The sequence below is a fragment of the Anser cygnoides genome, chromosome 27 (genome assembly GCF_040182565.1).
Source record: "Anser cygnoides isolate HZ-2024a breed goose chromosome 27, Taihu_goose_T2T_genome, whole genome shotgun sequence".
NCBI lineage: Eukaryota > Metazoa > Chordata > Aves > Anseriformes > Anatidae > Anser > Anser cygnoides.
The window spans coordinates 1,000,438-1,024,079 of NC_089899.1; the positions used below are offsets into that span (position 1 = coordinate 1,000,438).

Below are 23,642 nucleotides of genomic sequence, written 5' to 3' on the forward strand. Positions count from 1 at the left end.
TTGTGTATTTCATTCTCTTTTAATGGATTTTATCCCCTCTGGGTAGAGAAAGGAAACATCATTTATGCGCTATTGAACTGCAAGGGGGTCAAAAGAATCAGAACTTATTAAAATAGACATTAGCCAAAACTATGAGGAAACTTCACTGGAAAGTTGCTTCGGGAGAAGTTGAAATCCAATTCTAACAAATCTGCCTCAAACTGCCTGGTTTTCCCCATTTCTCCTGCCTTGTTTAGATTATTTGGCTTGAGCGCCGAAAGCTACCCCATGATTTAAAAAAATGATTGATATTTTAGAGTAAGCGACTGCTTCAACCCCTTTGGCTGAATGCTCAGAGCCAAGCTCTTGAATTGTTGCTGAATTGAGGGATCGGAGAGGAGAGCGCACATATATATGCGCTCCTTGGTGCTTCATCAGCTCCTCCTCCTCCTCGTGCTTCCCGTGGCTTCGGGGCTGCGCTCAGTGCTTCACCACGCTGGGGGTGATCATCTTGTGGAAGGAGTAGTACCGGCAGTCCTTGGGGGGGACGAGGTCCATGACCGTGGTGCTGATGTTCTCCTTCTTGAACCCGGCCTCGACCAGGTGCGGAACCTGGGTCTCCTGCGAGGGAAGAGGAGCGGGGTTGGAGCAGCTTTGAGCTCTCCGGATGCCACCGAGACGGTGCTGAGCCCCAGCTCCTGCTCCGTGGGGATGGGGAGGCTGCAGGGAGCCCCGCTGGGACCTTCTAAACGCTCCTTGCACTCCCAGCCCTCACAGACAAGTTAAAGGCCACAAAATGCCCTGGTTTGTGCTGCTCAGCGGCTACCGAGTCGGGACAGCCCCAGGGGGATGCTGGAGGTGCCCGGGCTGGGGGCAGCTTTGGGGCCCCCCCAGCTCGCTCACCTCAAACATCTTCTCGATGTCGGTGTACTTGGTCTTCAGCAGCTCGCCCCAGGAGGTGAGGTTGCAGTAGGTGAGGACCCCGCCGGGCTGCAGCAGGCGGAAGGCATGGTCCTGCGGCGCAGCGGGGGTGAGAGGTGCAGGGCTCAGCCCCCCCGGACCCCCCCCCAGGGGCTGTGCCCGCCGCGGTACCTTGATGAAGGCGAACTGATGCGTGTGCCAGGTCTTTGCCGACAGCGGGTAGGTGTCGTACAGGATTCCTGCCCGGGAAAAGCGGAAATAAAGCTCTTTCAACTTTTTCCCTATTTAAATTTGCTCCCCAAGCGCCTGGCACCCACAGGCAGCGGTGTGCCGCACCCTGGGACGGGGGGTCCCTGGGGACTCCGCCTGTGCCCCCCAGGTACTGCCTGGCCTCGGTGCCTCACCAGCGAAGTGCCCGTCCGGCAGCGTCGGCACCACGTCCTCCCACAGCCCCTTCAGTGGCACCACCTGCGGGGACACGGAGAGGGCTCAGCCCCATGCCTGACATCATCATGGCACGGCACGGTATGGTATGGCACGGCATGGCACATGGCACGGCACAGTATGGCACGGCACAGCACTGTGGCACAGTGCTGTATGGCACAGCATGGCACGGTATGGAATGGCATGGCATGGCACGGCATGGTACGGTGTGGCACGGCACAGTATGGCATGGCACGGCATGGCATGGTATGGCACAGCATGGCACATTATGGCAAGGTACGGCACGGAACGGCATGGCACAGGTCTGGCACAGCATTACAGTACAGCATGGCACAGGCACGGTATGGCACGGCACGGCACAGCACGGCATGGCCCTGACCTTGTGCGGCTGCGTCCTGGCCCATTCCTCCAGCCGCCGGAAGACGCCCTCGTTGCACTCCACGATCCAGTGCTCCTCGATGTCGAACTCCTCCACCTTGGAGGCGGCGATGGCCATGCCGAAGCCCACCTCCAGCACGCGGCCGCCTGGGGACGAGAGGGGTCACTGGGGGGGGCCCCGTGCCCTGCTGGGGGGGCCCTGCGCCTCCCCGGGGACATTGGGCGAGGAGAACACCTGCGGGGCTCTGCTTTCCCTCCCGCAGCCCTGGCTTGGGTTGGACCCCCTCATTTGGAGCCCCCCAGGCCCCAAACACTCCTTTGTCCCCCCCTTAAATCCCCCCAAGCCCACTGCAATGGAAAGAAGCAACCCCCCCCCCCACAAACTGCTGCAACCCCCCCGCCTCGGTGCCAGAAATGCGGGCAGGTGGTGGCCGGGCCCCCCTCCTCCTCCTCCCCCAAGCCGCCCCATCCCCTTTTGGGAATGTGTCACCGCTGACACGAGCGCACAAGTGCCACCGCCGTGCGGGGAGCACCCAAAAATCTCCCCCCAACCCCTTCCCTGTGCCGTTCACCGGCCCCCGTGGGGCCCCGTTACCCCTGGAGGCGGCCACGGCCGCCAGCGAGTGCATGTAGGGGGTCTCCCAGCGCTCCATCACCGGCTTCCCCAGGATCTCCAGGTGGGCGTCTGGGGCGTCGTAGGCAGCCGTCGCCCCCCGCCAGGCCTGCCGGCAGTCCTCGCCATCCACGAAGATGGGCGCCGCGGCCGGGTGGGCACTCATGGTCCTGCGGGAGGAAAGTCCAAGGGCTTGGCGGTGCTGGGGGAGGGAGAGGGCTCTGGGCGCTCGGCCGGCTTTAAATAGCCGGGGCTGGGAAAGAGCTGAGTGTGCACGGCGGGCTGGGGCCCCTTTTGGGTGAAAGGGCTGCCTTATCGGGCTGGGAGGGGACGGTGGGGGCCGGGCGAGCAGTGCCCACGTGCAGCTGGGTGGTCCCGGGTGGCTGGAGGGGTCATGGGGGACTGTGCCGTGCACTGGGGCCACGCAGTAAGGGTGTGCTGTGCACTGGGGCCGTGCAATAAAGCTGTGCCGTGCACAGGGGTTATGCACTGTGTATTGCAGTGTGCATCAGGGCTGTGCCATGCATTGCAAGCATGCACCGCGGCCATGCAATGAGGGTGTGCTGTGCACTCAGGGCTGTGCCGTGCATTGCAACCATGCACCGCGGCCATGCAATGAGGGTGTGCTGTGCACTGGGGCCATGCAATGAAGCTGTGCCGTGCACTAGTGCCATGCACTGGGGCCATGCACTGGGGCTGTGCCATGCACCGGGGCCATGCAATAAGGGTGTGCTGTGCACTGCGGCCTTGCAATGGGGCTGTGCCATGCATTGCAACGTGCACCAGGGCTGTGCTGTGCACTGGGGCCATGCAATAAAGCTGTGCCGTGCACAGGGGTTAGGCACTGTGTATTGCAATGTGCATCAGGGCTGTGCCGTGCATTGCAACCATGCACCGCGGCCATGCAATGAGGGTGTGCTGTGCACTGGGGCCTTGCACCGGGGCTGTGCCATGCACCGGGACCACACACTGTGTATTGCAATGTGCATCAGGGCTGTGCCGTGCATTGCAACCATGCGCCGCGCCCATGCAATGAGAGGGTGTGCTGTGCACTGGGGCCATGCAATGAAGCTGTGCCGTGCACTAGTGCCATGCACTGGGGCCATGCACTGGGGCTATGCCATGCACCGGGGCCATGCAATAAGGGTGTGCTGTGCACTGGGGCCTTGCAATGGGGCTGTGCCATGCATTGCAACGTGCACCAGGGCTGTGCTGTGCACTGGGGCCATGCAATAAAGCATGCGCTGGGGCCCTGCACCGGGGCCCTGCACCAGGGCCATGCACTAAGGGTGTGCTGTGCACTGGGGCCTTGCACCGGGGCCGCACCGTGCACTGCAGCCACGCACCGAGCCTGCCCCGCGCGCACCCCGCGCTTTGCACCCGCGCTCCCGCGGCGAGGCCCCGCCCCCGGCGGCGAGGCCCCGCCCCTTTCCCGCCACCACAGCCCCGCCCCTTCCCCCTAAACCCCGCCCACCGCAGGCCCCACCCACTCCGCGCCCCTCCCACCCCCACCCGCCCCCTCCCGTCGCCCCCCGCGCGCCGCCGCTGCTCTCCCCCCTCCCTCCCCGGAGCCCCGCCCCTCCCTCCCGGAGCCCCGCCCCCTTCCTCCCGGAGCCCCGCCCCCTTCCTCCCGGAGCCCCGCCCCCTTCCTCCCGGAGCCCCGCCCCCTCCCGCCCCTTCCCGCCCCTCCCTGGGCGCGGCCCCGGAGACCCCGTAGCGGGGGCAGGTGCGCGCGCAGCGGCCGTTGGCGGCGCTGAGGGAGCGCGAGCGCGCGGCGGGCGGGCGGCGGCGAGGAGGAGGGGGGGCGGGGGGGGCCGGGCCCGGGGGCGGCCGTTTGCTGCAGCTCCTGGGGGGGGGGGGGGAGGGGGCAAAGAAAAGGAAGAAAGTAAGCAGAAAAGAGGCAAAAAAAAAAATAATAATAATAATAAAAAAAAAAAGCAAAGCGAGGAGCCGAGCTACCGCCGGAACCGGGCGCGGCCCCCGGGAGCCGCCGCCATGAACAGCGTGGGAGGCGCCGACGAGATCGGGTGAGGGGGAGAGGGGGGAGATGGGGGGGGGGGAGGCTCCGGTTCTCCTCACGGGAAGGCCGCGGGGGGGGGGGGGGGCAGGAAGGGGGGGGGAGGCTCCGCCCCGCCACCGGGCCCGGCCGCCATGCTGGCCCCGCGCGCACCGGCACGGGCCCGGCCCCGTCACGTGACCCCCCCCGCCGCGGCGGCAGGTGGCGCGGCCCAAGGTCACCGCGCGGCTCCCCGGAAACCTCCAAATCCCACCCAGAAAAAACCGAAATCCCCCCCTCTAAAACCCCAAATCCCTCCCCCAACCCCCTAAAAACCCCCAGACCCTCTTCAAACCCCCTCGAAACCCCCCCAAACCACCCCCAAACCACCCCCAACCCCTCAAATCCCCCCAAAATGCCCCCAAAACCACCCCCCAAACCCTCAAATCCCCCCAAAATTCACCTCACGGCCTGGCCGGGGCTGCTCCGGTCACAACAGGGGTCCTGGGGCCTTCCCCTGGGGGTCCCGGAGCCTTCCTCCCGGGCACGATGAAGATGATGAAGCCCCCAATGCTCCTCACAGTCCCGAGGCCCTGGCCCAGGGTGGGTTTCCAGGCAGTTTTCTGGTTTCAGCACAAAGCCCAGCCTCGCTCCCCAGCCAGGGGGTGTCAGGCGGGAAGGGAGCGCTTGGCGGCTCTCCCGCCCCAGTTATCAGCTCTGTCTCGGGCCTCAGTTCTCCTAAGGTACGTTTGGGGCAACCCCGGTGCCATCTTCGAAAGCCAATAAAGCCTGGAGACTCCACAAGTTAGAACAGGGAACAGCAGAAAAAAAAAAACCAACACCCAACATCTAAATATTTAAATGAAGAGCCTGTAGACTCTGCGTGTTAGGATGGGAAGCGGCAAAAAGATTAACCTATTTAAATAAAAGCCTGTAGACTTCACGAGTTAGAGTGGGAAACAGCAAAAAGAGGATGAAAAAAGCCCTGTGGGCTGCTCAGCTTTCACTACAAACGAATTGGCACGGGGTGCTTTTTTACCGCGTGTGTTCTTCGTTTGTATGGCCTTAAAAACATGAGGAGCAAGAAAACTGCCTTGAATATCACACGAACAGCACGCACTGCACGAGGTGTGTTTAAATATGTAGGTTTAGCCCCAAAAGTGCTTTTTTTTTTTTTTTTTTTTTTTTTGGATCCTGGCCCTTAAGACGCTACCTGGTGTCTTACAGGAGGCACCGCAGGCAAACGTGTGCGTGCCGGTGTCCGAGACTCGTAGGTGAGCGCAGGCTGCGAGCCCCCGCTGGAGGATCATCAGCGCCCGTCCTGAGCAGGCCTGGTGGTTCCTGGTTGCAGGCTGCTTAGGTTTTGATCCTGCTGAGTCGTAATCAGATTTGAAAGGACTAGATCTTAATTGGAGAGGGCGATTTTCTGTTCTCCTCCCTCCCCAAAAGTGCTCAGATGAGAGGGTAAAGCGCGGTTTTGGTCAGCTGCCGATAGCCGTGCGAAGGAAGTTCCGTTCCGAAGGCTGTTGTGAGATGCAACAACTTAAACTTGATAGGAAGTTGTGAATTGAACCACTTTCCTGGGCAGATTTTAAGTTTAGAAGACAAAATAATTCCCTATGTTGGTGTGAGTAGGTAGGGGCTTAAGAACATTATTGATTGTAGTTGGGACTTGGCGTGTTTTCAGTGACAGAAAGTGCTGCTCTTGAGATTGCTGCATCCTACGGGCCAGAACTCGTTGGAGCTGCACTAAAAAGGTAGATGATGGTCAAGCTGACGTTATTTTACGTAGGCAAGGAGTTTGTAGGGTGTTTTTTGAGTTTCAGCCCTTCCACATATCTTTTCATGCTTTTTTATTAATTCCGGAATTAGCTATTTCGGCGTTAGGCACATTTCCGTGAGAGAAGAAGAAACCTTTGTCAGGAAAGAGTTGGAGTGGAACACGTGGGTCTGTGAAACTTGGGTAAAAGTTCTCGGCCGAGCTGCGTCTGCTGAAGCAGGAGGCCTCGTTAGGTCGTGCAGCTCTCGCTTCAGGCCACTCGTGTGCCGTGTTCCCCTGCTTTTTGGGGCACGAGGGGCAGTTAACTCCTGAGTTTGCTGCGTGTCCCCAAACCAACCCGTCGTGGAGTCAAAGGCCGGGGGCAGTCCGGGAGTGGGCATGTAAATAGAGGCCGTGTATTTACATCCAGCTGCTGCAGCTGACCTCAGGCAACCCGGCCTTTTTGTTTGTTTAAACGTACGGGAGGTGACTACAAGGAATTAATCACGGAATTGGAAGGTTTCAACGGCCGGAGACTGCGAGGAGTCCTCCTTCCCCGCAGCCAGCTTGGCGTTCTGTCAGAGTGCAGCTGGTGTTTCAAATCGATCTCTTATAAATTGATCTTGGATGCCAGGCTATCGAGTTTAGTTCAAAAAAAAAAAAAAGCCAAACCCAACACGTGGCTGGTGGAGGAAAGGTGGGCAGTGCGCAGCCATGGGCATTGTCAAAACTTCGATCTGAGCAAGCGTCAGATGAGGTTTTTTCCTTTGCTGCCAGGAGACAAAAGTTGTTTTCTTGCAGAACTTGCAGAAATGCAATGGCCCAAGAAGGAGCACGTGGATTTGTGCGTGTGCCACGTGTGGGGAGGAAATTTGGTGAAGGGGGAGCCGTGGGAACGAGCAGGAAGTCTGCGCCTGGCGGTGGCTGCTGGGCCCGTTCGGCCGTTACCTGCTGTGAAAACTGGGTGGTGGTGAGGAAGCTCCTCTGAGCTGGTGCCTCTGCCAGTGGGGGCCTGGGGGGACTTTTCCTGCCCTGAGAAAAGAGCTTTATCCTGAAAGGTGCAGGTAGAAAACAGGCCCGCTCGCAGAGAGGGTTGGTAGTGGATGAAGTGTCCCGCTGGCGCTGCTGCTGGGGGCATCGCTATAACGAGGGGCTGAGGATTCAGGTTTGCCTGGATGGAGCAAGACTTTTCGGTACCACTTAATGCTGAATTTAGCCACCCTTATCTTCACACGTAGCTTATCTTCACACGTAGCTTATCTCCACATGTAGAGCGTTGTTTTATTCGCTGTTACTGCATAAGGGTCGTGATGTGATGCCGTAGCACGGAGAAATGAATCGGAGTGAAGAAGGGCCGCTGGTTTCTTCCATGCGCTGCCCTGCCTCGCCGGGCCCTCCGGGTCCTTCCCCGACCCCCGTGCAGCAGCGCTCTGCCTGGGCAGTGGCTGCTCCCTGCTGCTCTAGTGGCTCCTGAAAGGGAGGTGAGGGGAGGGGTCTTTATTAGGAGAATGGGTTTTTTTAGTTATGTTTGGAAAAGGGAGAACCTCAGCTTTCCACTCCTGAGCTGCGGCTGTGCTCGGGTGAGTAGAAAACAAAAGCGGGAGGTGATTCCTCTCCTGGAGGATTGATCCGAGGCATAGAGGGCACCCTCCAAGGATAAATCATCCCAGCACGGCTCTGTGCAGACACAGAACTATTAACTGGAGATGTTTTACGCCGGTGCTCCTCACTGAAAAGGGCCAAACGTTGGGGTGGTGGTTTTCAACTAGCCTTTAATTACAGAGTAAAATATTTTGCATGGGAGTCTTGTCACACCCTGAGGTTGATAAAGAGCTGCCAAGCAGGCGGCCTCGCGTCTCCTCTCGCTGTACTTCCCCGAGTGCTTTGCGTGCTCCGACACGAAGTGCTGCAGGTCCGGGCGTCTTTTGTAGGAGAACGGGGTTGATTCAGAGCAGTCCCAGGTTTTAAGCGTGGAGTTCAGTTTGGGTTTCAGTCACAACCTTCTCGTGCATTTGGAGAGATCTGGAAGCTAGGGATTGTAACGTGGCTTCACAACTGATCGCTGCGCTGCTGCTGCTCTGGTACTTCGTGCTTGCCTCGCGAGTTTCCTTTCCACCTTCGACTTGGCAGTTCCACTTTTGCTTTCATCTTCACTAGACGATGACGGTAAACCAAAGTGATTCTGACTCGTCCTGCTACGTGAGTGAAGGAGTAACAAGTAAAAGGAGGGGCTGAGTTTTCTTCTAACCAGCAGTTTGAGGATTTTTTTATTTTTTTTTTTACCAGCACTGTACTTTTCGGGAACCCAGCAGCAAGGAAACCCAAGGGCTGACATAAGCTTCTTGATCCGAGCACGGAACAAATTCATAACCTTTCTCTTGTACCCAGTTATGCAGCTAGAGAACAAGTACAGAAATCCCAGGTAACGCCCCAGTTTTTTAGCTGTGATTCCCACTGGGCTTCGACCACATGGCCCGTGGAAGCTGGCCACATCGTACCGCAGGGCAGGTGCACTTACTGCTTGGTGTTTTTAAGTTGGTATTAAATAACTTCAACTGCTGTCGTTGGTTTTTCACGTGGTGGTAACACCAAACGCGCAAACTGCAGGTATTGTGGCAAAAGTAACACCCGACTTCTCAGAGAGGGCTGCAGCAGCTGTGTTGCTAGTCCATTTTTGTATGGTAGAGTTTTTTTAACCTATTTAGGTTGTCAGTTACCTCGTAATGTTCAGTGTTAGGTAGCAAATGGCTGTGGAAGAGCTCAAGCTGTTTGTTCTTTGAACTCCATTTCAAAGGCTTAATGCAGGACTGCGCGCCTCTCGGTCATTAGCCTGGGATTAAAGCGCTTAATAGACTTAGGTGTCTAAACCGCGGTGTCTGGTCTTCCATCAGCTTGCTTTATCTCAGAAGTTTGGGATTTTGTTTTCATCCTTAAATCGGAGCTGCGTGGCCCTGCAGCAGCTGTTTGGTTCTGTTGCCACGAGAAGCTGGGAAGGGAACTGGGAGCCAGGGAGCCAGGCGTCCCGGACTGGGGAGGGGTTGAGCAGGTAGAGTGCGACTTTAATGATGTGCTTGGATCAGTTTTCAAACAATTTCCGCGGTGCTTCGTAGATATTTTCGTGAACTATGAAGTGTTCCGTGCTGGAACCCCCTTCTGCCCCCAGAAGAGCAGGTAAACGGACCTGGGTGATTCTCTGCGTTGTTCTTTCCTCTTGGCTAGTGAAAGCTTTCTCCAAGTAACACCGTTTTCTCAAGTTCCTGGAAGTGGGGAGTTGAGAGAAGCTTCGGCTGTTCCGATAATCCTGTCTTCTCTTCACATGAAGGAACAAAACATTCTCTAATACACGTGCAACCTCTGCTCATGCCCATGGCACACAAAGCGGGTGCTCCAGTTCTGTCTGAATCTTCCCAAAGCAGAAGGTGGTTGTCACGAGGAATCGAGGCTTTCTGGTGAAGAATTGGCTTTATCGTGTGTTTTGGAGGCCTCAGCACCGGCAGAGCCGTTCAGAATAGCTGACTGCTTTGGTAAATAAGATGAAACCTCTTTCCTGTAGCACCCTAACACTGCTCTGTGCTTCCATTGCAGAAAACTGTTTGTGGGTGGCCTGGACTGGAGTACAACACAAGGTAAGCTATGTATTCTACAGTCGTTGGGCCAGCCCTTCGTGTACAACCAGACATGCACAGACACCTAGCTTTTTACCAGGCAATACCGTGGTAGGGAAATCTGGTTGAGATTCTGCTGTTTTTTCTGCTAACAGATAAAATTTTCTGTAGAGAAAGTTCCAATCGCTGTTTTGCTTTTTTACTTTCTGTTTTGTGTTGAAGTTGTTGTCAACTCGGAAGACGGCAGTTCTTAAAAATCGTTTCCTTACTGTGATATTGCTGTTCATTTGCATGAGTAGAAATAAATCATTTTGTTTAGATAAAGCGTGATCGCTTTCAAAAGATGATTAGCTCAAGTCTGAACTTGTTCAGCTGCTTCGTTCTATCTTGTCTCGTGGTTTTGAACACAGCCTGGTAAAGTTAATATCTGGTTCTGTTTAATATATCCTTCTTTTAACAGAAACTCTTCGTAGCTACTTCTCCCAGTATGGAGAAGTTGTAGACTGCGTAATAATGAAAGACAAAACAACAAACCAGTCTCGAGGATTTGGATTTGTCAAATTTAAAGATCCCAACTGTGTGGGAACAGTACTGGCCAGTAGACCTCATACGTTAGATGGCCGAAATGTAAGTCGACTTTGTTTCATTTTCTGGTGTGGGTTTTTTTTTGTTTTTTTTGTTTTCCCCAGACTGCTTCAAATATATGTTTTAAATTCTGACTTCATATTGCATACTGGATAATGTAAAAGTTGCCTGCTTTTTGGTTTTAATTATTTATTGTAAGACAGCTTTAACTCAGTGATCTGTGTCATGTTGTAGAAGCAATGTATTGCTGATAGCTTTTATCTGAGGAGCTGAATTTCAGCAGCGCTGTGTTCAGCTGCCAGAAACGTAACTTCCTAGACCAGCGTTCCACACTCTGAGATCTGACCAAGCTGGAATCTCTTCCAGATTGATCCAAAGCCATGTACACCTAGGGGGATGCAGCCCGAACGGACACGGCCAAAGGAAGGATGGGTAAGGAGCGATAACGTGGTGTGTCGTAGCTGGTTTCCAAGTTTTGTTGCATTGAGTTCTCTTGGATTGTTCCCATGTCCTAAAACCAGGAGGCGGAGGCAGGCCTCAAGTGTAAGCTTTACTTCTGAAAAATACACTTAGATTTTTTTAATGGTAAGAGTCCAAGTACACTGGAGTTGTTCGCAAACACTTCGTGTTTGTGTTAAACTCGCTTTGTGGGTGTGGTGCTTTTTTAAGCTCTTTGCAGTGCTTTCAGTGGAGTTCTTCAAGTCTTGAAAGGAGTGTCTGGGAGCCCGCTTGCAGGACTGATACTTTTTTCCAGCCTACTTCATCCCCTGCAGGCTAATATGATTTCATTAAAAAATGAGTAAATGGCCTCAGAACATACTCCCTGGTTCTCTGATCTTCTGAAGAAGAGAGGCTGGGTTCTAACTGAATGCTAAACTTCTGAGCTGAGAGCGTGCAGTTGCTTCCCCTTAATGAGCAGTAGACTCCAGGCCTGGAGACGGCTCCCCCTCAGCCTCCAAGAGACCATTGTTCATATTTAAGCACAAAACGACTGAAGTAGCCAACCTCATTGTCCTTCTGACTGATTCTTTTTTTTTCCTCCTTGATTTAGCAGAAAGGATCCAGGAGCGATAACAATAAATCAAATAAAATTTTTGTTGGTGGGATTCCTCATAACTGTGGCGAGACTGAGCTCAGGGAATACTTCAAGAAATTCGGAGTGGTGAGTCATTCAGCATGATGGCAGTTATCAGTTGGTTGCAAGATGCTTTCCCTCCCCACTGCCTTTTCTCAGATTTCATCAAGCTGTCAAATTTGGGGTTAATTTAGACAAACTGCTATAGGCACATACTGAAGCATTTTGTGATAGTGTACTAAACGTTCATCATCTCGAAGTGCATCTTGCTGTTTGTCAAAATCTATTGCTCTGATAAGTAACTTACTTTGCTTCCTCTGTCTCCTCTCGTTTAAGTCTGCCTTATGCATTATTCTGGTCCCTTCTTGCACAGGGAGAAAATGCTCCTGAGTTTAGGTGGCTTAGAATAATTCTTGCTTTTCAATTGAAAACTTACAGCTCACTGATAGTTTTGTTGTTGTTGATTTTTTTAAATTTTTTTTAAACCGGAAGCACTTCAGTGAGCTCACGCATAAGATCCTTGTCTTTGAATAAGTGATTGGTTGAATTTTGCAGTCTCCTGTCATTATCTTGTTAACACTGGTTGCTTTTAAACAATATCTGGAATCAGCTGAGTTCTCTTGTCCCTGGAATTTCCATTCTAGAGAGAAACTGCTGCTCATGTTATGCGACTGTGTATAATTCAGTTCATAACTTCTGACTAAAACGAGTGTATCTTCTGATTTTTTTCTAATTAGTTTTAATTTCCCATTTATCCCAACTGTTGTGGCCTCTTTCCAAGATGGTAAATTACTAAGCTCAATTACTAAACTCAGCTGTAGATAATTTTGAAATATTTAAAGGTTCCCTGAGCTGAATTCCAGGATGTGCCAGCGGACGCGAGCTTGCCATCTTTGAGTGGTGTTTAAAAAAATCAGAAGATCATGCTAATTGTTTTTCTATACAATTTCTTAGCGGCAGCAAAGGATGGGTTGATTCTTTCTCAAGTGGCTAAGTTAATCAACGGTACTATTTAAAAATGATTACCTCAAATTTTAAATAAAGTACAAAAGGGAATCGCTAGTAACTCTTTCTTTAGTTTGAAAGACTTATAAATAAAAGTGGAGGAGCGTGTTCCACAGCTGTGGGGCATCATTTCTAAAGGCTCTTCCTCACAGACTTGAGGAAAACTTCCAGTTCTGACCTCTGGATGGCTTGGGAGATACAGGGTTATGTTCCACCAAAACCAGAAGGCAACAGCCAGTAAGTGTAAGCGCCTTGAAAAGTAAGTAGTAGAACTTTAACAGCAGTATAGAAATCAGGAAGTCAACATAGAAGTTTTAATGAGTTGCGTTTGGAGAAGTAGAGGTTCCTTTATATGTTCTGTAGCCACAGAGTGATGAGGCAAAAGCAGGGACTGTTTCTTAGACATGGTAATTGGATGGGAAATAAGACCAATGTGAAGAAGGGGATCCAAACGGAGCAGTGGAAAGAAGTCTGCCGCTGTCACGTGGCAAAGTCCCCTAGTGGGGATAAATCTCAGCTGTTAGCATCCCGTAGGATACACTCGAGTGAGTGTGTATGGTGTAATAACTTGAAAAGTGTGTTTTCTAGCTGCTGGTAAAAGATGAATTTGCATCAAGTTTTAAGCTAATAGTAAAAAAAAAAAAAAAATTAAGATAAATGGACTTGAAGGCAGAGCTGTGATTCCATGACATCACCTACGCTTTGTGACTATTTCTGCATCTGAAAACCTCTAAGGCAGTTCCTTTCAGCTATTTTAATATTGCCTTTGAAATAAATGTTGCAACTCTGTTTCTGTTCTGACTTATAGCTCATATTGATGCTTAGCTTGAAGAAAATCTTCAAAGTTCTTGAACGACCTTCAGTTGATTTTTTGATTTCTTTTTGTAGCTAAATGCATACCGATACAGATCGCCCATAAGTGTTTTTGTAATGCTATTTGAAGCATGAGTTTATAGCTGATACTGCACCACGCTGACATGCAAGAAATTCAGAGAAACTGTGCAAATTTGTAATGCAGTTAAAGGTGCCTTTCGTATTGAGAGTGAAAATGTTTAAGAATTGAAAAAGTAGTCTCAGGAAGCCACACTGATGAACAGTGTGTCGAGAACCAGAGACCTTTAGAGTTTTTATAGGCTATAATGTGAGTATAAACAGTGGAGCAACCTTAACGCTACATTAAAATCTTAAGTGTGATGAGACCTTAAAAAGCCAAAATGAGGCAGTTTTTTGGAACAGATGAATTCAGGCTTTTCTTAGACTCCCATAAAGAGCAGTATTCCCAATTTGTTTGCACTGTGCTAGGACAGACCGGTATTGATGGCTACATCAAGCATTTAATTGTGCTTTGTGGATAGAGTGCGGGAAACCAGCCTGTGGTAACTGTTTATAACGCTCCCCTGGTAGCACAGTTAGTAGAATTTCCCTTCTCTCTTCCAGGTCACTGAAGTTGTAATGATCTATGACGCAGAGAAACAGAGGCCCCGAGGTAAAGGCTGATCTAGTTTGTCCTTGAAATTTCTTCATACTCTCCTATAGTCAGATGGCAAACTATTTCACACCATCAGAAAAGGTAGATTTTTTTTTTCTGTGTTGCCTCAGGAAAAAGAATAATTCGCTGGCAAATATCACGTTAAGTGTAGACTCTTCATCTACAGCTTTAGTTGGTATCTGTGCATTTAAAGTCAGATGTTTCATGTTCATTTTTGGTTTTTTGCTAGTTTTTATTTGAATGAAATTTGATTCTTGAGCCACTCCTGTGGTTTAAGGTACAGTAGGGAAAAATATCATCAGACTTTCCTCCTGTTCCACATGAAAGGTATGTTGATGTTTATAATTGCATGGGGGTGCTCTAGTTCAGAGTACTTCTGAACATGGGATTAGGACAGAATCCATCCATTACATGCTTTTTGTTTTGGTTAAATGGCTTCACTTAAAATCCGAGAAAAGCAGTTCTTAAACTACATAAAATGATTTCAAAAAATATATATTTTGATTGGGATATATACTGCCTATATGCTAGACTGCTTTTTTTAATGGAAAAAAAAAAAACACAGTCTCTCTGGACTGTTTTAATCGAGTTGGTAACCTTTGGTCAAAATATGAAGCAAGCTTCATGCCATCCACCTTCCATTGCATCTCTCATCTGTTTTGACTATTAAGAGGCAATATTTTAAATAAGTGAAGCTTAGTTGCACTTACCACCTAGTAGCATGTTCTACATGCTAGAGAATAGTTTGCCATCTGAACTCTCATTTCTCCTCTGACTCATTATTAAGAAATATATTCTTCACTTCATATTTATTAAGCTGTTAAGTCTTAGTTTTATTTTTAATTTAGACATACATCCTTAGTGGCATATTTAAGTGTTTCATAGTAAAGTATGGTAATGTTAAGTAAGTTCTTTTTTTTTCCTTTTCTCTCTGTGAATTGTTTGACTGTGATTAACGATATCTCTTTAGATTTCTTCTCTCTAGGTGATAATTTATCACAGAGGTACAGGCCAGTTCCACAGTCAGAGGAGGGACGGGCTTTGTCTTTTATTGGAGTGTAAACGAAGTTTCAATATATTTGTTTTTTTTTTTGTTTTGTTTTCTTGCCTTAGCTATCTTAATCTTCTTTCAACAGATGTCTTCTATTTAAGCAGAACATAAATTCATCCATTTAAATGCTTTAGAGCATCTAATTTCAAATAGAGGAAGCAGTGGAGAGCACGATAAGGGCAAATGAGTATAATTTGTGGTTGAAGTTTTTGAATTATTCCAGTAACTACTGTATCATCTATATCTTTGTGATATTTATCCCAGCCTTACAGCGTCTGAGCAAAAGGTACTAAAACATCATGCCTGCTCTGGATTAATCCTGGTCTGAATTAATGGCTTCTCTGCTTAGAGCTATACTAAAAAAAATTAATAGAAGGCTTCTGGTCCACTTACGACTCGGTAGCTTGAAGCAGAAATGACAGATGTGCTCAGGTTTGAAAACGTATCTGTCTCCATCCAGTGTGCAGATGTACTGCAGAATACTTTCTCCTTTATTTGTCTGACTTCTTAAACAGCGTTCTTGAATCCTGTTGCTCTGGCTTTCATTTTTGTTCCATTAGATTCCTTTTATGTAGTGTAACTAACTGTCATCTCCAAAAATGGCCTTGTTAATCCCTCGGGGTGTGCTAGGAAAAATTGCTCCTTTGTATCTGGTGCTCCTGGTCGTGCATCCCAGAACACATTTTCTCCCGCTTTCTTTCTGATCTGTATTCTGTTGTACAGTGCTGTTCAGTCCCTGCTTGTCCCTTTAACATGATACCTGAATTCCTCTATCTTTATAAATTTTAAAAGCCCACTTCGCTACCATCTTCTACTTGTATCATTGTCAGTTTTGCCTTCTTCCATTTCCATTTTCTTCTTTTACCATCCCTGCGTTCTGAACAGATCCCTTCCTGCACGTTATTTCACCAGTTTGCCGGTAGAAGGAAGGACAAATTACCCGTTACTAATCCCAGTAGCATTCCTCTACCCTCAGCTTCTTGCAAGAACGCTGGGAACCAGGTTCTCAGTGTCAGAACTACCGTGATACCCTCGAGGAGCTGCCTGCCTGTCTCAAAGCATCCAAGTCGCCTTTGTTTACTTGCCGCCCCTAGCTACTCGTGGTTAGCTCTTCTGCAAGCACTGCTTTCATCAGAATTCTTGCCGGAGTCCCAAGCACAGCCAGCCTCGTTACATTTTAAGTGAAATAGTGGCTTTGTTGCAGTCCCTGCTTGTCATCCTTTCTATTCTCTGCTGAACCGACCACTGGGAAGTAATTTACAGGTTCTTGCTGTGTTCTCTTTCCCTTGGCTGCAGACCAGCCTCGTAGCTCTGTTTGGTAGTCCACTTGGGTTCCTGCTAAAGGCATTGAGTTTCTCTAGCCTTCAATAAAGTGCTGTCTTCTGAAAAATAAAGCTGCTTGATGATAGGCTTTGTCACTTCTGCTGTCTTTAAAATTTCACGTTCTTGGAATTTCACTGTGTATTGTATTCTGATTTCTTCACTGTTCCTTATCTTGTAGCGTTTGGCCCTTTTGAATGCTTTTTCTCTTTACTGGCTTCCTCAATGACCTCTTATTCTTCCTTCCTTCTTCCCCTCCAACAAACCACATCCCCATATCGCAGCCTATTCCCCTCCTTCAGCCTTCTCAGAATCAAGTGAGCAGCCTGCATATGTAGACTGTATCCATCCTTTTCCTTTCTCGTGCCTTTTTAGATAAAGGCAGTAATACTAAATGTGTGATTTAAATACAAATAATTTTCTTTTGGCTCTAATGCGCAGATTTTAACCTCAGACAAATATATTGTGATGAAATGCTGCTCTCAATTTTGAGGCTGCTTTCATCACAGGTCAACAAAACTTCGTTTATACTGCCAGTCTCTTGTGTGTGGGAAATGCTAAGTTTTTTCCTTTTTTATTTTAATTTTATTTTAGTGATGTCTTTTGCTCTTGTTGCTGACAGCAGAATTTGACCTGCTGGAATCTATTTTGGCCTGTATCTTTGTGTATTTTTTTATATATAAACTTTCTCTACAATAGGCCTCTTTGGGCTTACCCAACCCAGTTGGATAAGCTTAGAGAGACACTAACTGTTATAGATACTGTATTTCTGTTTAACGCTTTAGAGCAATATATGGCTGCTGTCAGCACTAGCTGCAAAGCAAAATGCAAACCAAGGGGGAAATCTTGGGTTTCAGAAAAGCAGAAATGCATCCATGTTCCATATGCTTTTGATGCCGCACCTCGTTTTTCTTTCTAATTTTATTGCTCTACCCTTAGCTAATCTAAAGAATGGCACCACTTATGTACTGCATGTGTTCTTACCTTTCCTGGGATTCGGTTGTTACACCAGCAACAAGTGGTTGATGGCATGAACCAGCCTCCGTGTTCTGTGAGATTAACCACTATTTTGCCACTCTCTCGGCAGTATCAGCAGCTACAACCTAAGTGCAGTGGTTCTCAAAGTGTGACCTCCAGAAGCGATTTAGAACCTGGGGCTTTGCCTCTCGTCCAGCGTCTGCTACAGGCGTGAGACCCCCACCCCACCCCCTGTCCCACATGGCCTTTTAAATAGCTGCTGGACTCAGCTGAGCTGCCAACATCAAGGGCTGCGGTCAGATAAAAGGGCGTGAGGCACCCTTGGGGATCTCGAGCAGTTAGTAGCGATGGCCTGAACAAAAAGAGTGGCTGAAAAGTGTTGCAGGAAAAGCAGCAGGAAACGCAAGAAGTAAAATAGATAGAGACACGCCAGCAAGTGTGACGCTGTATAAGCAGCCCTGCTTCGGTCGTCAGGGGATGCCGGGTTTGGAACAAGGATCGTCTATTAAGCGCTTTCTCCAAGGCGTGAAAAACTTGAGAACCTCTGATCTAGGTTGTTAGTTTCTGAAGCTTCTCATTCATCCATGGAGTGGTAAAATTTTTTCATGCTTTAACAGCTACATTTCAAAGACAATGTTCTTATTTTCCACGGAAAATATTCCCGAACTGGAAGAGTGGGGTAAGGGACGGGAGGAAGTTGCTTTGCAGCTTGGGGGCGTAGGGACAGAACAGTTTTTCTTTGGGATCCTAGCTTAAATCAAAGATAGGAGCAGGCAAGCTTCTTTACTTCTAATTTGCTGTCCCACAAGTATTTTGATTTGATCATGTGGCACAGTTCTGATTATGCTAGCACTTTTTTCCATTTCCTGGTAGGTAGGATAGGAATCAAATTAAAAAAAAATAAAATCGTTAACTTGTTCAGTTTGTAGGTTGCATGTGTGAAACCAAGATGAGGCATTAATTGCCTAAGTACGGGGAAGTATCCATTGCAATTTTCTCAGACTGATTTTTTTTTTGTTGTTGAAAATTTAACACAAGTCTTGGTTATCTGAAACCCCTGCTTGAACCCTTGGTCCGCCCCTAATACTGTTCATCATCCTGTTTTGTGTCACAACACCCTGCTACCTTGATTCACTCTTCGTCGTTGGCTAGGTTTTGGATTTATTACTTTCGAGGACGAACAATCAGTGGACCAGGCTGTCAACATGCATTTTCACGACATCATGGGCAAAAAAGTGTGTAGTTGTAGTTTTATTTTACCTTAAGAAAGAACCAAGTCTTGGGCAACTAGCAATTTCACTGGTGAACAAACCTAGGTACCGATCCAGCTAGGTGGGAGAGCGTGCAAGTCCAAATTCAAGGCTTTATCCATGAAGGTGGGGAAAGTCTTCTGAGTTTGCTTAAAGGGGTGAGAGAGGCAGTTAGCGTGGGTCTTAGCCCATAGAAGAGACGTAGATCCTGAAAGCCTGAGAACTTAGGCTGCGGGTTGTTTTCTTGTTATTTTTTATTTTTATTTTGGGTAAGGCCTTGTGCTACAGACCTGGGGGGTTGCTCTGGCTGAATGGGGCTTATGTTGGGTGGAATCGATGGCAACTGCCCATCTTCTGAGCACTGCTTTCCTAGGTGCAAGGGTAGAAGGTAGGTGTTTCCAGCCGTTTGAGAACGAGAATCCCAATGAAATCTGAGTTGTTCAAGGCTTGGTTTAAGATACCACTCCTTCAGATGTGTATTTGATACTCAAATTTTAGATGGTGTGAGAAAATCTGCTTTGTATAACCTTAAACGAAAAGAGACAAAACAAAACAAAAAAAACATCATGAAGGATTGGTTTTTTAAAAAATTGGGTCACTTACTGTGAAACTTTGATACAAACCCACGTACTCTATATAGTATTTAACCACAATGCAGTTAAGTGACCTCTGGTTGTTTCATCTTCATACTGTGTTGTCAGCAAGTGGATGTTTGATAGGGAGGAATTTTTTATGCTCGCTTTGATGTTACTCAGCAAGGAACATGCTTGTACCTGTGGAAAAAATGAAAAGCAGAGAAAATTGTTCAGGACACCCCAGTTTTAGACAGGGAAAATCATAACTTCTGAAAGGAAAATTAACCACAGGAAATTCTGGTAAAATTAAGTCCTTGCAGCTTTTCTCTCTATCCGCAGTTTTTAAAGTAAACCTTAGAACTGCCAACCTCAGAGTGAATATATTTCAAGGAAACCCGAGAATACTGTCACCTTAAGTTATTGCATTTTAAAATTTTGCATTGTCTTTTAAAGTCTTTCTATAGCCCGAGATTTTATAAACATTTACCTAGCTAGCAGGGGCTATATTCTTGCAAATCAGTGGAATTTTGTTTGGTTAATTAGGCAGTACAGAATGCTTTTTATTCCTGTGAACTTGTTTTGGGGTTGAGGGGTGGGTTGATTTCCTAATTAATGGAAATGCAGCAAATGAAGAAATGTGTTTGTGTAATCAAGAACGTTAGTGTGCTTGATTACTAGTATTTTCCTCCTGTGAGCAGTTGAGCACTCCCATTTGTGAGCAAAGGCACTGACAGCCCTAAATTTATTTACGTCGGTATGTGTATGAATCTGTGTCCTGCATCCAGCCTCTGATCTTTTCTTGAAGTTGCCTTAAACTCACCCGAACCACTTCAACGAGAGGTCGTATCACAAAGCAGCGCGTGCTAAATATAATCATGAACAAAGGGTGGTTCATCTGCTGTAATGGGTCTGGGAAAGAATGGAGAACCCTGTGTGAGCCTTCAAAATGTCACCTCTTGTGCTGCCAGCTTGCGGAATATTGTCAGTGCTAATTCAGAGTTCTCCCTTGTTTCTCAAACAATTTCAGTATGAAAATGAAATCTTTTTCTTTTTTTTTTTCCCCTTTCAATGACATAAAAGGCAGAAATCTGCAGCATTTCTTCAGATACAACCGGTGGAGCTGCCTCATTTACTGGTGTAAACTGGGCTTGAGGCAGGTGCAGAATTTTAACTTGGTTGTTGAGAATGTTGCACGAGCATTTTTCAGCCCTCACTTTGGCAGTTTGCTGCTTGTAAATGCGCACTGAAAAATTAATGGAATTCTTCCACACAGAGAAACGAGCACCAGAACACTCCGCTCCCTTCATTGACTAATAATGCCTGCTTTAAAAATGGTATCTCTCTCTTTCTGGTAATTAAAAAGGTATTGCTGAAATGAATCCATATGTTGTTGAAAGGGAAAAAAAAATTAAAATTGCAAGAAGGACTCTGCTTTTGTAAGCAATAACCGAATTCCCTCAAGGGCAAATGTGTTAAGACTCATTAATTTGAGTCCTTTGAAAAACTCCCTTGGTTCCTCTCTGGAAGGGCCTTCAGCTGACAGAGATTTGGTTACTGTCATGTATAATGTCCTTGGGGCATCTGCAGTGGGCTGGGGGTGGGGGGCTTTGTCCTTGCCTTGTGCCTATTTCCTGTTTGTTCTCTGACATGAATGGTTTTTAAGACATGGCAGGAAGAATTCTGAATACTTTATTTTCCATACTGCTCAGGCCCATTGATGATTGCGATTTATTTTCTTTGTACTCTGGCACCCATTAAAATTAATCATAAAATAAAAAAGGCTTTAATTCAGCATGCATGAGTGCTGAGAGTGTTTCATTAAATCAGAAACTGGATTTTTTTTTTTGAGAGGTTTATATTGAATGTGCAGCTTATTTTAAGTAGGTCAAATGCACTTATTCGATGGCTTGGAACACTAGGACATTTTATCTTTGAATAAAATAAGTTAAGCGCTGTGGCTTACTAATTTTAAAAACAGGAGGGCTTTTGTCACTGACTTAACACAGTATGAAGATTTGCTTCTTATTGACTCAACTGTCCATTTTTATTACTTGCATGTTTGTTTACTTTTTTGTTAGATGTAATGTAAGATTCTCTTATCACATCCATTCCCTCTGACATTGTTTGAGTTAATTGAGATTCTTTAAGCGTTAGCCTGGGGAAGGTAAGTCTTTATCTTCCATTAGACATTTAAATAAATTCTAAGTTTAAAAAACAAACAAACAAGCAAACAAAAAACAAAACAAACGTACGTGTGTTTCTCAGGTATGAGCCGAGCTGAAATTGCAGTTAGATGGGGTGGGTTTAAACTGTAACTTTCAAATGAACCCCAAACGCTTGGAATGGTTAAAGCATTAGTACCCTTTTTCAGAGTGTACTCTTTACTCGATTTTTTTCTGAAAATACCGTCTTTGTAACTCCTGTCTTAAGTATTAAAATAGTCTATGAACAATTTAAAAGATTACGCTTTTTTTTAAGTGAAGAGTTGTTGTAAGAGGGTACTGCTGTTTTAAGATTAAAGCAAATGAATATTGTACTATGATAAAACATAAATGATTTGTAGGATGTGTTTTGCTTGAAATACCTCAATAGCTGGACTTGTAACGTCTTACCATCACACATACTGTACCTGAGAAACATTTTAAATTACCGGCCTTAAGTTTAATAATTAAGTACTTAGACATAAGTCATAAGATGCTAAGTGTAGTCTTAAGTGTTAATTAAGGGTGTGTGTGAAGGGAAGGGGGGTAGATTGACCTGCACCATCTCTCCTAAATGGCGACTCTGTTTGTTTAGGTGGAGGTGAAACGCGCGGAACCTCGGGATAGCAAAAGCCAAACTCCAGGGCCGCCCGGTGCCAGTCAGTGGGGAAGCAGGATCATGCCGAGCGCTGCCAATGGCTGGGCGGGTCAGCCCCCTCCTACCTGGCAGCAAGGCTACGGCCCTCAAGGTACTTCGCTGGATGTCTTATCGCTGTCGCGAGCGAGTCTTGTCCTTAAAGCTTGCCGATAACTTGGTAAGACTGGCACATGGCAGAATTTGCAGGTTCATCAACACTATCTCCGTGCTGGATTGTCGATAGCAGAACTAAAACTGCATCAGTCCTTCCCAAGTCTTCTGAGAGCAGTCCTTCATCTCCTTTTCCCCAAACACGCTGCTGCATAGGGCAGAGGTCAGTGGGTTGTGCTGAGCCTCGCGTGCATTCTAGACGGTGCTTGGCCTCTTCTGTTTGGCTCTGCCTCTCCCTGGATAGAACGAGCGTGGTTTTTGGTAATGTGGAGAAGGTGCTGAGAAAGCTCAAGTTGGGACTCCAGCTGTGGGAGTGTGACCTGCTCGAGACCCGAATGAAAAATGTTGTTAAAATAGGCATTTTCAAGGATGAGGCAGTTTCAGAGGAAGTTATAAGTAAAATTTGCAAGGGATGAGAGAAAAACAGATGGTCTTGTCTCTGGATTTTATTGCTTAATGTAGCCTGGAAAAATAACAAGCAGCTATGGGGCCAGCAGTGGTGCAGGGGAGCACTTACTGCTTATAATGGTCTTGATTTAGCTTGAACCCTTAAGGGCTGAAAGGAGCAGCCGTGTGTTTTGGTTTTGATGGCTCTAACCCCACCAGATTTTAAAGATGGGATAAATATGCTGAGTTCATCCAAAGACAGTTTTGATAACTTATGGAGAAATACAGTGGCATAATTGAGTTGCATTTGACAGAACAGAACTTGCTTGCTCCGATATGAGAAATTTTCACCTGGGGGGCTAGAGGGAGTGTCAGTGCTTCATCTCTTGCTACAATAGATGATACCTCAGCGGAGGGATTGCTTGTTTCCCCATGGTGCTTATTAACTTGAAAGCTGCAGCTGAGGCTTTGACATTCTGCACAGATGTGCTAATCTGCAACTGCACAAATTGAGAAACGAGATTATTTTCAGTGTGGTTATTTGTACAGAAAATGATAGCTGATCTACTGGAAAGATTAGTGTAAAGCATAAATGCATTTATCTTTCTATCTTAATGCTGCAACGAACGCGGAAGATGTTTTTATGGTTGAAAAACTTCAAAAATAAATAGGATAAACCTGATAATGTATTAAAATACCTTGGATGTGTAGTCTGCTGTGATTCTCAGTATGTCGGTGGTTTTTATACTAATGCAGTTTCTTGGCTGGGTGTGCTCAGTTTTTGAGCACTCCATCTGACTTCAGTTTGAGGACTGCTGCATGTTTCTGCATTATTTGCTGAATAATTCAGAGTCTTTTAAGACTTCTTGGATCATAAAAAAAAAATTCTTTGACCATAAGAAATGTAAGGGACACTGGGAGGATATCTAGTCTATTCCAGAGCCTAAATCAAGATAAACTTTCTCTAAATCATTCCTGTTTCATAGTAAACAGCTTCAATAAGTGTATAACTTGCTTTTTTTGCTTTGTTTTAGGGATGTGGGTGCCAGCTGGACAGGCGATTGGTAAGTACGTTATATGGGACTGATTTTAATAGAAAAATCCTGCTGAGTGGGGTTGTAATTTCTTTAAGAATCCACAGTGATTTGTGGATTTCTGTAGTGTTTAACAGCCTGTATGTTTAAAAGCTTGATTGAATTTGTCCTTAAAGAATGAAGACGACA

General features: G+C 47.3%; 2 protein-coding genes across 6 annotated transcripts in view; one reads left to right on the forward strand and one right to left on the reverse strand.

The window, feature by feature from the left end:
• On the reverse strand, nt 1–4,927 carry GAMT (guanidinoacetate N-methyltransferase). Its single transcript, XM_066984115.1, has 7 exons — nt 4,795–4,927; nt 2,318–2,505; nt 1,724–1,869; nt 1,305–1,368; nt 1,072–1,139; nt 883–993; nt 1–600 (listed from the first exon to the last, which is right to left on the reverse strand). Exons 2-7 carry the CDS (start codon nt 2,499–2,501, stop codon nt 460–462), a joined length of 714 nt encoding a protein of 237 aa, XP_066840216.1. The 5' UTR covers nt 2,502–2,505; nt 4,795–4,927; the 3' UTR covers nt 1–459.
• The window catches only part of DAZAP1 (DAZ associated protein 1), a 25,830-nt gene continuing 6,384 nt past the window's right edge, over nt 4,197–23,642 (forward strand). The window contains exons 1-9 of one of the 5 annotated variants that reach the window (XM_066984113.1): nt 4,197–4,362; nt 9,676–9,716; nt 10,156–10,322; nt 10,647–10,712; nt 11,332–11,442; nt 13,798–13,846; nt 18,351–18,433; nt 21,820–21,973; nt 23,454–23,483. In XM_066984113.1, the coding sequence (XP_066840214.1) occupies nt 4,331–4,362; nt 9,676–9,716; nt 10,156–10,322; nt 10,647–10,712; nt 11,332–11,442; nt 13,798–13,846; nt 18,351–18,433; nt 21,820–21,973; nt 23,454–23,483 (733 nt within the window). In that variant the 5' untranslated portion in view covers nt 4,197–4,330. Of the gene's footprint in view, nt 4,363–9,675; nt 9,717–10,155; nt 10,323–10,646; nt 10,713–11,331; nt 11,443–13,797; nt 13,847–18,350; nt 18,434–21,819; nt 21,974–23,453; nt 23,484–23,642 lie in introns of those variants that run through there. The other 4 variants (XM_066984114.1, XM_066984112.1, XM_066984111.1 and 1 more) reach the window with 4 other exon arrangements.